Source organism: Lutra lutra, chromosome 4, assembly GCF_902655055.1.
Source record: "Lutra lutra chromosome 4, mLutLut1.2, whole genome shotgun sequence".
Classification (NCBI taxonomy): Eukaryota; Metazoa; Chordata; class Mammalia; order Carnivora; family Mustelidae; genus Lutra; species Lutra lutra.
In genome coordinates, this window is record NC_062281.1 from 101,801,241 (window position 1) to 101,814,715 (window position 13,475).

A 13,475-nucleotide genomic window follows, 5' to 3' on the forward strand; every position below is an offset into this window, starting at 1 on the left:
TGCAAATCTCCAAAAGCACATGGACTTTGGAGCCAAAGAACAAATTGTTCCATTGTTCTGGCAGAAGTTGCCAGCACCCATTTTCCAGCAGATGTGGGCGCCAGGATCCTTTGTCTCCAGTGCATTTCCCATTTGCTATCACATCCTAATCTTTGGATTCCATCAGCAAAGTCACTAATCACTTCTTAAGCTGACTACAGAGTGTATATGAAAGGCCATAATTCTTGCCAGGAGGAAAAACAAACAGAATCCATAGATGTGTAGGGGCACAGGTTGGTACAAGGCTAAGAAGATCATGTGCCTACAGGTGAAAAGGGCAGGGAGATCAGAGTATAAAAGAGAGAACCAGTCTCACTCTGTGTGTCCTACACATTGGGTGTGCCACTGTGTCTTTTTGTGTGTGTGGGCCACCAATATCAGCACCATGAAGATCCTGGTCTTGGTCTTGATTTGTCTACACCTCTCAGAGGGTGTGGAAAGGTATGTATGAGGATTCAGCTGCAGATCTTTTGGAAAGGCAATCATATTGTGTCTTGGTACCATTAACTGAAAACCCAGGGAATCATGACTTAAAATGGATGTATGGATGGAGAGATGGATGGATGGATGGATGGTACATGCATGCATGAATGTGGTGTGTGTGCGTGTGTGTAAGGGTGGATTGGTTTTGTGTTGGCTAAGAAAGAGGGAAACAGGATTCGTGTCCCAAGTTTATAGGAGGGACTTCAGATAAACAGAAATTTATTCTGTGGAAACAATATGTAAGTAGAAAAACCCAAATATATGTTGCAGTGGATTTTCAGAGTACTAAGGAGATTTGAAAACTCTAGACCAGAGCATTGAAGGAATTCCTTTAATGGAGAACGTGAAGCTCACTCCTTTTGTTTGCCCTAATCTCTGCAAAATCATTCTGAAGAAAGGCAAGTCTATCTGCCAGGTAATGAAAGAGCGGGGTGTACTAGACACATTCCTGAAGAACCACCCAAAGGTCGACCCAGGTGCCAAGTATCTTTACAATAATGATGCTGTTGCTTATGAGCCCTTCACCAATTACCTGGATGTAAGTGAAGGGGAGGTGGTGTCCATAACCCTTGGCTAAGAACCATTCTTGGATACTTATTTAGATTTCTCATTAGCTCTGATTTTGGACTTCTTACTAAACCTAAGTCTCACCTTCCTATGGAAAGTGTCAGGATAAGTAATGAGTTGGAACCACTTAACACTACAGTATTCCCTTTCCTTCCTTCTTTCTTCCCATTCCTGGCTCACTCTCTAAAGCTCCATTTATATGGTTATGAGAATCACAGTGACCATATTGAAGTCAATTGAGAGAGCCAAAGGAAGTCCCAGTGATGAGCTCCAGGGGAAAGAAGAAAAGCACATGCAAAGCTGCCAGGCAAATCTCCAGTGGCTCCAGATGCCATATATCTCCCCATTTGGAAACATACACTGGTAGTACTCAGAGCAAGTATTTGAGTGTTCTTCAAGGCTGCAGTGTCTGCTCAGGGCGTCTCAACACACTGGTGTCCTATGGACCACCCTTAGTGATGTCACATGTGTGTCAGATCTAGAAGCCACACTAGGGATCTCCCATTTCGACTTTCACTTTCTATAGATGGTGTAAGAAGAGGCAGGTACATGACATGACTGGCCTGCATTCACTTAGAACTTAAACCGTGTCTCAGTGAAGTTCTCTTCTTGCTTTCCATGCTACCTCTCATTCTAGACTTTCTGGTGCCTTAGCTACTGTGTCACCAGAGTGAGGAGAATGGTGGAGAAATATTTAACACTGGAAGAGAAAGAAGTGTGTGTATGTGTGTGTGTGTGTGTGATGTGGGGAGAGGAGATGGACACTGGAAATGGAGAAAAAGTGATTACTTCTCCAACTTTGCATGTTCTAGCATAGAATGGTAAATCCATAGAGAGATATCACCTGATAAAAAGTGAAAATGCTTTGGAAGATGAGATTGTGTTGCTAGACTCAGCTAGTCACAGGCTTGTAATTAGGGACAAAAATGGGGAATATTGAGAGGAAACTGGCTGCAGATGGGAAGAACTTTTTGAGGGAGAAGGTACTTAACTCCCCAGGGAAATGATTTTGGCGAGATGTGGTTTCTAGTGAGTCAACTTCTTCCCCATCCTTAGGACAAAACTTGGCTGCTTAATGAGAGTGAAAAACTTTTCTTTGCAGAACTACTAATTTTAGAGATCAGTATTGGGACACCACCACAAAATTTCCTAATCCTCTTTGACACAGACTCCTCCAACCTCTGGGTGCCCTCCACCTACTGCCAGAGCCAGGCCTGCTGTGAGTATACCACCATTATCACTCATCCATGGAGAGGAGCAGAGGGCAGGGCAGAGTCAGGATTGAGCACAATCTCAGCATCCAAGTCCAGAGTTCTTGGTGCATACCCATGATCTCATCCTCCTTAAATTCAGACCATCTGGAAATCTTGACCTTGGTCTACATTTCACTGGTGCTACAATTCTGGAGAGAGACAGTAGAAGTAGACCGAGGCTTCCATTCTTTTCTACATTGTTCCCTTTCCTCAGCTCTCTCCTGTAGGTCCCAATTCCTGGCACTTTGAATTGAACCATCCCTCAGGAAATGGAGGGAAGGGGCAACATCTTTTTCCTAAGGGGACAGACTTTTCTGGGGCTACAGATTGTCTTTAGCACAAAGGATCTGAGACTGAGGCCCAATCCCAGGCTTGGTCGGATGGTCTCAGACCATCAAGGATAAGTGTCCTCCAAGTATGTTGGAGAGCCATGAATGCTGCTAATATTTCCTTCTGTCTATCTGCAGCCAATCATAACAAGTTCAACTCCAGCAGTTCCTCTACCTACAGAAGCAGTGAGCAAACCTATACATTGGCCTATGGTTTTGGCAGCCTGACTGTGCTCCTGGGATATGACACTGTGGCTGTAAGTGCTGTTCTCAATCCTTCTGTGGGTCTGCTCTTTGGATCTCCTTCTTTGGAGCTTAATGCTCTCAGAGAGACCCATGATTACTAAATAGGTACAAATTCCTGGAAACTGATGTTTGGAAAGGATGCTGAAGACGATTTAAACATTTCTCCCAAGACAGGAATTGCTTCCCCAGCAGTCCTGACTGCAGGGAGCTCTTTTTATTGTGCCTCCCCTGACTTTGCTCCCTGGTCTTAAGCTGCCCTCCATAGCCACATGGAGCACATCTGCTTCCTTCTCCACATGGTTTTACTGTAGGTATTTGAAGACCTTCCTTTCACTATTTTCTTTTCTTTACATCAAGCACCCACAGTTCCTATGTCATTTGTGCACATGGATTGTTCAAAATAAAATCAGCCACTGTCCTTTCACTGTCCATGGAAGTAGAAACTCTAACTCCAGAGCACAATGGCCTCTGCTTCCCCAACTCCCACACTCTTCTTTCTAAGACATATACGGTTGGGTGATGCTGAGTCCCTTCATCTTCCAGACCCCACCCATGATTGAGCTAAGGATGAAATAACCCAACTTCCTCTCTCCGCAAAAGGGTCTAGATTCCATTCCCTGGGCACCTAAGTCTGGGAAGACTTTGTTCACCTGAGTTGTTAATCTTTTCTTTCTGCTTGTCCCAGGTTCAGAACATCATCATCAACAACCAGCTCTTTGGCATGAGTGAGAATGAGCCCAACTACCCCTTCTACTATTCACACTTTGATGGTATCCTGGGAATGGCCTACTCTGACCTGGCTGTAGGCAATAGCCCAACAGTTCTTTAGAACATGATGCAGCAGGGCCAGCTCACCCAGCCCATCTTCAGCTTCTACTTCTCTCGGTGAGCACCCCTGCCATGGGTAGGTCTCAGCAAATGAGGCTATGGGGGCTTTCAGCAAGTCAACATAAGACAGGGCCAAGGTCTTAAAATTTCCTGATACAATGAGTTTAACTAGCTAAATGCAATTCATGCATCTCTGAAAATTTATTTCATTTTGGAGGGAATTTTATTTTAAATGCACTGGAAGTATTTTTTTTAAAGATTTTATCTATTTATTTGAGGCAGACAGACAGACAGACAGAGACAGGGCATGAGCAATGGGGAGGAGGGAGAGGGGGAGGAAGAAACCGGTCCTCTGGTTGAGTCTGAAGAGCAGATCAAAGCACAAGACCCCTCATCCTCTGGTTCCTCTGTGTCTGAAAAGAGAAGGATGGTGAGAGGGGAGGAAGGAGATATCTGATCATGTGTATTGTGGGAATTCATGCTCTTCTTTTTTCCATAGCCAACCAACCTATGAGTATGGTGGGGAGCTCATCCTGGGAGGTTCAAACTCCCAATTTTATTCTGGTGAGATCGTCTGGACTCCTGTCACCTGGGAAATGTACTGGCAGATTGCTATTGATAAGTACTAGAGGAAAATTCCTATGGATCATGGACACCCCTAGGATGTTCCTCCAATATGACAATATTTCCTGTTCTTACATTGGCACACACTTCTGAAAGAATCAGCAAACTTTCAGACTGATTGTTCCTGGAGCTCAGTAGACTCTGGCATCTAGCTCTTGAATGAACTTTCTGACTTGGTCACTGAACCTTGTCATGTCAGCAGGTTGGTCATTCCTAGGATTCTGTGAATCCATGTCTTTGTTCCTGGAAGCTTCATTATCCCATGTAGCACAATCTTTACCAAGTCCTTCATCAGTGAAAGTAACAGCTGTCATTGAGGTTCTCTATGTGCCAGATACTGTGCTAAATATTTTATATGTATTATTGTATATGTATATTCCGCTAAACACTGTAAAGTGCTCAGTAGTATATTTCATTGCGTAGATAAAGGAATCAAGGCTCAGAGGTTCAGTAACTTATCCAAAGTCACACATTTCACAAATTTCAAAATTTGAGCACAAGCATATCTTCTCCCAGAGCTCAGGACCATGAATCAGTTACTTCTATACTCCAAGCCTTCAGGAAATCTCCATCACTACCAATTCAAGATGCATTTCTTTGGCCTTTACTCAAGACCATACAACAGCTGGGCACTACCTGTCAGTATGGCCTTCCTACCACTTCCTGACGTGCAGTGCGGACTTCAACATGTCCTTGCACCTTGTCATGACTTTCTTGCTTCTTCTCTTTTGACTATATCACCTGAAGCGCCTCATGTTCTGTGTGTATCCTTTGGAGCCCATATTAGCTCCTATCTCCTAGCTCCTCCTCTTTGGAGGAGAGGGCTCCTCCAAAGGCCTCTCAGGGGCCCAATCTCTCTTCAAGTCCCCTAGTGTTACTGGCTTGTGTCCCAACATCTAGCTCGTCATTTGCAGGTAGACACAGGGTAATAAGCCCAATATGCATGAGTAGAGAGAGAGGTAAGCAGTTGAATGTCTGACAAGTAGTTTTTTGTGCCTGCAATAGAAGGGTCTTTTCACTTGGACTGATTGCACTCACCCCTTAAGCATCTCTTTTCAGAATAATCCTTGTCTGACTGACTCACTCTCACCGCCAGAGCAGATCAAGTCCCCTCCTCTCTGGCCTATTGCATTTCTTTCATGGCACTCACCAGAGATGCAATAAAACACCATTTATGTGTTTCTGTTATGTATGTGGTGTCTGTCCTGTTCACCATTACATCCAAGTAGTTTGATTCACCAACTATACCCAAAATACAAAGGGACTTAAGAGGAAGAGTAGAGCTGCAGAAAAAGCTGGATGAGCGATTGGGGACTGAATCACATAGGACTACATTATGGAGATCAGCAGCTATTGGCTTATGGTGTTGTCTCATGTCCATTAGAATGGGTTGTTTAAAAATAGCGAATACAATTTAGTCCTCTTTATATCACCATAATTCTTGTAAGAGTGTAAGAGTGTGTTCTACATGGTAGGTGTCCAATGTGTATTTACAATGTGACTACCAGCTCTTGCTGTTTGGCACTATGTGCTGGGCCTCATGTAGGCAGATTAAAGAGGATAAGACATAGTACCTACTCCCCAGAGCACTCAGTTAGAGCTGGTGTAGTCACCAGACCAAGACTGAGGATATTACTCCAATGGTAATTACTATTATTATTAATTTTTATTACATTATTATATGGATTGCAGTGTCAAGGTATGCCCTGGCTTTTTGGAAGAGGCATATTTTCAGAGCTGCGGGGTTGGGAGATTAGGGTGGATGTGGCACTTACTTATGGCAAATATGTCTGACTTTCTCTCTCTCTTTTTAAAGATTTATTTATTTATTTGAAAGAAAGAAAGAGAGGGAGAGAGAGAATGGGGAGGGGGAGAGTCAGAGGGAGAGAGAATCCCAAGCAGACACCAAACTGAGCATGGAGGCTGATGCAGGACTCAGTCTCACAACCATGAGATCATGAATCAAACCAAAAGCAAGAGTCAGACGCTCAACTGACTGGGCCACCCAGCTACCCCAAGAAATGCCTGACTCTCTTTGTATTGGTGTTCCCCTCAGGTTTCTCATTGGTAACCAGACCACTGGCTTGTGCTCCCAGGGCTGCCAGGGGATCATGGATACGGGAACCTTTCCACTGACTGTTCCCCAGCAGTACTTGGAATCCTTTGTGAAGGCAACAGGAGCCCAGCAAGATCAGAATGGTGATGTGAGTAACCAGAAGCCAGGGCTCCTCTGCACATCCAGGCAGCCTCAGCACAGGAGCCTGAGTGCAATGAGTTCATGAGAGACAGAAGAAGGGATTGGTGGAGAACTGAGCTCCTAGTGGGACAGAACAGGTGGGGACACATCATGGCCTTTTAGGCATGAACCTTGAATTCAAGGAGGCATAAAGGGAGGGAATAACACCAACTCCAACTGTGAGTATGGGCCGAATGGTTGTCAGGAGGGGTGGCTGTTCCATTGCAGGCCCTAGGAACACCTCTCACCTTGGCATGGCCACTGTCATTTGACTGTACACAACAGAGTCAGGCATATTGTACTTCTCCAGTCCACTTGGGTTTCCTTCTTCCCTAGGAATACTCCTTTGGCTTTTACTCTGAGCAGCCTCCTGTGCCCAAACCTGTTCCCTTAAATGTGCTTCTGTAGTTTGCTCCTCCTGCATGCAAGAGTCTAGGTAATCAGACGAAATCTTGGTCCTCAGGGTGTGTGTGTGTGTGTGTGTGTGTGTGTGTGTGATTTGAGCACATGGATAGGTGCACACTACTGTGGATATGAATTGTGTGAGAACGTGTTTCACACTGAATGTGCCCAGGCTTCTTCTCTGTAAGTGGGACTTTCTGGCAATAGAAATCTGTGTTCTGGAACGAGCCTGACTCCTTATGGCCATATCAGTACAACCAAAATCTCAGAGCTGAGATGTGTCCAAGGAGGCCCAGGAAAGCAAAAGCTTCTGGTCAGTGTTGTGCCTGGGAATCAGGCTTTGCCTTCCACGCTCTCAACCAACCTCTGCTGGAAGGTCAGGAAGAGATTCTCACAGGGAATGGGAGACTTGGGCCCTTTGTCTGGGCCCCAAGCCTCCTGGCACTCTACAGCTCTGCATCTCCTCTCTCTCAGTTTGTGGTCAACTGCAACTTCATACAGAGCTTGCCCACCATCACCTTCGTCATCAGCGGGACCCCATTACCTCTGCCTCCTTCTACTTATGTCCTCAATGTATGTATGCACCCCAGGCTCCAGGGAAATGGGATTGGATTGGTCCACAGCTGTTGCATGTCCCAGCTCACATGGAGCACCTATGGAGAGTCACCAGTGGTAGGGCTGAGGGTGAACAAGAAGCCAGGGACCCCACAGGCATTGTGGAATATAGGGTGGGAGGTACCTGTGGGGAAAGGCCTCTCCATGCACCTGGTTATATCCTTATGTCCTTTGTCTCTGCAGAACAATGGCTACTGCACCCTTGGGATTGAAGTCACTTACCTGCCCTCCTCCAATGGATAGCCCCTGTGGATTTTGGGAGATGTCTTCCTCAGGGAATATTATACTGTCTTCGACTTGGCTGTCAACAGGGTGGGTTTTGCCCTTTCTAAGTAGACTAGCAAGAGGCAGCTGTTTCCTCCCTCCCAGCAAGACTCTGGGATTGCCCTATTGTCTCTCTGGGCTGACAGCAGCATTTTATTAGACTAGTTCGATCCCTCTGTGCACTAGAATCATACTCCCTCAAGTAATAAACTAAGAATCTCTAAACATCCTTACTGATCCTTCTAGATGTCTTCTTTGTATTCTGCTTGTATTAAATAATCCAGTCAAAAAATGGGCAGAAGACATGAGCTGACACTTCTCCAAAGAAGACATACAAAGGGCTAACAGACACCTGAAAAAACTGTTCAACATCACTGACCACCAGGGAAACACAAATCAAAACCACAGTGAGATACCACCTTACACCAGTTAGATAGAATGGCAAAAATTAACAAGACACAACAAATGTTGGTGAGGATGTGGAGAAAGGGTTCCCCTTGTACACTGTTGGTGGGAAAGCAAGCTGGTGCAGCCACTCTGGAAAACAGTGTGGAGGTTCCTCAAGACATTAAAAAATAGAGCTACCCTATGACCCAGCAATTGAACTACTGGGTATTTGCCCCAAAGATACAGATGTAGTGAAAAGAAGGGGCATATGCACCCCAACATTCATAGCAGCAAATGTCCACAATAGCCAAACTGTGGAAGGAGCCGAGATGCCCTTCAACAGATGAATGGATAAAGATGATATGGTTCATATATACAATGGAATATTCCTCAGCTATCAGAAAGGATGAATGCCCACCACTTGCATCAGTGTGGATGAAACTGGAGGGGGTTATACTTAGGGAAATGCATCAACCAGAAAAAGACAATTATCATATGGTTTCACTTATATGTGGAATATATGAAATATCATGGAGGATCATAGGGGAAAGGAGGGAAAATTGAAGGGGGAGAAATCAGAGAGGGAGACAAACTATGAGACTATGCACTGGGGGAAACAAACTGATGGTTTCAGACGTGGGGGTGAAAGGATGGGGTGGCTGGGTGATGGGCATTAAGGAGGGCACGTATTGTGATGAGCACTGGGTGTTCTATGAAACTAATTAATCATTGAACACTACATAAAAACTAATGATGTGGCTAAATTAAAAAAAGGTTTATTCTAAACTGAAAACAACAATTCTTTGGGGGATCTGTGAATTGATCAACGGGTGAGAACACAGGGCAGAGCTCCCTGAGTGAGGACCCACAGCACAGAGATTAAGGACACAGTAGCTCCTACATTCTGGTGGAGGTGACTAGCCCTCCCAGCACTATTCCTTCTAACACATTCTTCTCTCCATTCTTGAAAGTTAGAGAAGAAAGAGAAACCTTAGAGAACATTTCAAACTGGTGGTCTGAGGCCGGCTCAGATGACAAAATGGTGGGTCTTTTTGAGACAGCATCACAGTTTTAATGAATTTTTTTCATTAAATGGGGGTATTTTCACAGACCCCTTTCCTCCCTACTCACTATGGGAGCTCTCAGCCTGCTCACATATGAGTTTATCTGCCTGGGGCTTAAAGCTTTTGAGTTTTGAAACCCAATCTCATTTTACAGTGGAAGAAAGTGAGGTGTGGGGAGCCTGGGTGGCTCAGTGGGTTAGGCCTCTGCCTTCGGCTCAGGTCATGATCTCAGGGTCCTGGGATCATGACCTGCATCGGGCTCTCTACTTGGCAGGGAGTCCGCTTTCTCCCCTCTCTCTCCGCCTGCCTCTCTGCCTACTTGTGCTCTCTCTCTCTGTCAAATAAATAAATGAAATCTTAAAAAAAAAAGTGAGGTGTGGATGGGTAATCATACAATTACTGTTAAAAGATGGGATTGGGAGGGAGACAAACCATAAGTGACTCTCAATCTCACAAAACAAACTGAGGGTTGATGGGGGGAGGGGGGTTGGGAGAGTGGGGGTGGGGTTATGGACACTGGGGAGGGTATGTGCTATGGTGAGTGCTGTGAAGTGTGTAAACCTGGTGATCCACAGACCTGTACCCCTGGGGATAAAAATATATTATATGTGTATAAAAAATAAAGTTAAAAAAAATCGGATCCAGATCAATGTATTAAGTTTTTTTGTCATGTTGCTATATGATAAAGCCTGCTCTGTGAATGGCACAGAGGCACGTGATGACAAATAAGACATGGCGTTGGCTCACTAGGAATTTTCTATCAGCCTATTGCTCGTGAGCATGTTTCCTGTCTGAAGCAAGCCCAGTGCCTGAACTTGCAATCCACAGTAGGTTATGAACAATCATCCGCAGTGGGTTCTTCTAATGCAGTAATGCCACCTTTAGGGAGGTAAAAACTGGTACTGCTCTGGGACCCAAAATTCTTGCAAGAAATGTAATTAGAAGGATGTACCTGGGAAGAAAGATGCAAAGAATTCACCATCTAGATGTGTGGGAGTGATAGTGGTGTATGGAGGAGTACATTTTCCTTCATCATTGCATCATTCCCCTGCACCAACACACAATGGAATTGATCTTATGGAGTTGGGTAATGTCTGAACTCTGGCCATTCCTTTCTCTTTCTGTTGTGTTTCTCTCGTGGGAAACACAGCCTTTTCTGTCAAAGGGAAGGGAACTCAGCTCAGCCCCAATTCACCTGCATCCTCATTCCTACCCCTTCAGCCACGGTTCCTGCCTCTGCCTCATGCTCTGGTGGTGGTTGGCCTCAATTATATCTCTATCTTGAGATAGAGATATTATTGCTAGAAAGTTCTCAGCACCAAGATACACCAAATTCAGGTTATCATGAGTAACCTAAAATTCATCAGCGGGGACTAAATGCAGCCACGGGAACAACATATGGTATTGGTAAGGCCAGAGCTAGCAATTCTGTCTGCTCCTGGATTCTAGAAAATAACACCCAACAGAAGCTGTCCACAAGTTATGGTCTGTTCCACCTTGTCTATCATTGTAGGACAGGGACAAGATTTATTAATACGGGAGTGTTCCCCACCTTGCAATATGTTACTCTGTCCCCACCACACTAGTAAAGATCTTGCCTGTCTGATTCTTGTGTCTTATGTGGTAGAAACCGAAGGTCTGTGGACAGAGAGAGACACACACACACACACACACACACACACACACACACACACCACATGCGCACGCGCGCAGAGGAAGAAGATGCTAGTGGGTCAAAAAATGTAAAAGGAACGAGGAGCAAACGAAATTTTTAAAAAGTCAGAAGGTAACAGGGAAGAGAGAAGGGGAAGAAACTATGGATGGGAGAGGTGAAAATAGAGATTTGGAATTTGGAGTTTCTTGGGGGAAATGTTCCCACAGCAACATCTTGGAGGGGAACGTAGGATGAAGATTTTGAGAAATGTTGCCTATGCTTACAAATCAGAGACTTTTTAATGTTCTGTAAGAGATATAAACATTGGAATTTCTCTTTGTTTTGGGCAGCTGTAACATGGTTTTTAAACATGAATTCATGCAGAAAGTGGTCACATGGAACCCAGTCTGTATTTGGGTTCTACTTGTAAAACACGTTCTGAGTTTTCTTTCCATTTACTACTTGTGCCATCATCACTGATGAAATATCATCAATTTATTCATAAAGTATTTATTGAAATCTCTTTGTGTAAGTCAAATCTTCCCTGATCCCTGAATCTTTCTGCGTGTCCTCTGCCTACCCTCCCACACTATGAGAGGTCATTACTCCTCCTTCCCTCCCCCCACAGCACCTTCTATGTCTGACGTTTCACTACACATCACACTGTACCCATGGCATGTCTCTCTCCCCAACTCATTATGATCAAGGGGAAGAGATTGTTCATTTTTCTCTTTAAGTCCCCAGATCTGACATGTCTTGTGATAACAAGTCCTTAGCAATGCCTGCTATACAACCAAATTCACGGTAATACAAGTGACATAGAGACTGTTACAGGAAAAGGTGCCTGAGAGCAGCAGGCAGGAGGAAGGTATCACAAAGGAAACCCTGTTAGATTTCACCCTGAAGCATGTGTAGGAACTCACTGGGTAGAGAAAGTTAGAAAAGGGATCTCATGCAGAAACTGGCCTAAGGACAAGCACAGAGGCTGGAGAGAGTTTGTGTGATTGTAGAGCAGCAGGAAATGCCAGCAGGTGGACACAAGGTACCTGGAAGGGATAGCAGGAGAGGAGGCAGCCAAGGTGGGCTGTGCTCAGATGGGCAGGACCTTGCGAAATGTCCAGATTTGATTCTGCTGTCAAGGGGACCCATATGGGTTTTTGTGGAGGAGAGACCAATGATTAGATATTTGAGGAAGAGGGCTCTGCTGGCAGGGCTCCTCTGCTGTTCCCTAGCCTTCAGCTGGGGTAGCTTCCGTGGAGACTCAACTTCAGATAGAGGCATATCCTTTGTTCCTGGTAGAGCTTCTGCTCTAGAACTCTGTCCATTTTCCTGGGCTCATAGTCATGGCTGAAAGACCTAAACAGAATGAAAGACCCCTTTGTATCTCACCCCTAAATCCAGAATTTAGAGCCAACCAGTAGTGGTGAGGTCTTGGCTTCCCCTTTTCTTAGTTCGACTTTGACCCAGCTCTTACTATGCAAACGTCACCAGAAATCTCAAAATCTGCTTTTTGGCCATGATGGTAGGAGTTTTGATTGAGGCCTGCTTCCATGTGTCATTCGCCATCAAAGCCATGTGCAGAAGAATACTATCTTGTTGAGAAGATTTAATGTGTCATGAGTTCTCTGAACTTGGCCACAGCAAGTGGGGGCTCTGCCAAGAAAATAGGCCGGTTGGTGGGGAGGTGGGGCTCAGGAATGGACAAATGTCGACCCGGAAGCAGGCTTTAGGCTGGATTTCTGGTACTCTGCCTTCTGCAGCTGTTCCCCCTTCACAGAGACACTGAGGCCCCTCTAGGCTCAGATCTTATGTAGAGGGCCTGGGGCCCCAAGCTTTGTGCTGGACGGCAGCCAAGATGGGATGGTGCTGCTTTGAGCTGCTAAGTCACACAGACCCTAGCTGTTTTGTCTCTCCAGCAAGGAGCAGGGAGCAGAGATCCAGCCCCCAGCTTCAATGGACCAAGGCTCAGTTTGGATTTTTCCATACCATTTCTCTCTTGTCCTGGCTTGTCCCCTGACACCCCCCCGACAGGCCTTTAGACCTCTGGTATTTCACACTATTGCTTTCTCTCCCTTTTCCATGTGCTCAAGGTCCAGAATATAAAAGTGACGCTCCCTGTGGGTTGCTAGAAAGTGCTAAAGGAACCACATAGAGCATTTCCAGGGCCTAGAGAATGTGTTCCAGCAAGTCAGGCATTTCTGGAATATGTCTACAGCAGGACATTGCTTCTGTGGCTTCCAGACCAGGAGATGAGGTTATTTTGATTCCTGCTACATTCCCAGTCCTTGCCACACTTCCTGACAGATGGTAGGAACTCAATTAACATGATGACTGACAAATGACATAGATGAGGTAATGGGAAGTGAGGAATTTCTGATCCAGTGAGTTTAATATCAGTCTGGGAAAGGGAACAAATTCTTGACCTGCCCATGCATGTCAGAAACTCAGAAATCTGGACAGTTTCCTTAAAAATAAAGTTTTCTT

General features: G+C 45.1%; 1 protein-coding gene across 1 annotated transcript; it reads left to right on the top strand.

Annotated features, from left to right (window-relative positions):
• Positions 1 to 409: 409 nt before the first annotated feature.
• LOC125098442 (pepsin B-like) lies at positions 410 to 8,103 on the top strand. Its single transcript, XM_047727271.1, is given in 9 exon segments — positions 410 to 480; positions 904 to 1,075; positions 2,209 to 2,308; positions 2,810 to 2,928; positions 3,603 to 3,802; positions 4,245 to 4,367; positions 6,426 to 6,573; positions 7,482 to 7,580; positions 7,806 to 8,103. Coding segments are annotated over 9 exon segments (1,170 nt in total). The 5' UTR covers positions 410 to 424; the 3' UTR covers positions 7,959 to 8,103.
• Positions 8,104 to 13,475: the final 5,372 nt, after the last annotated feature.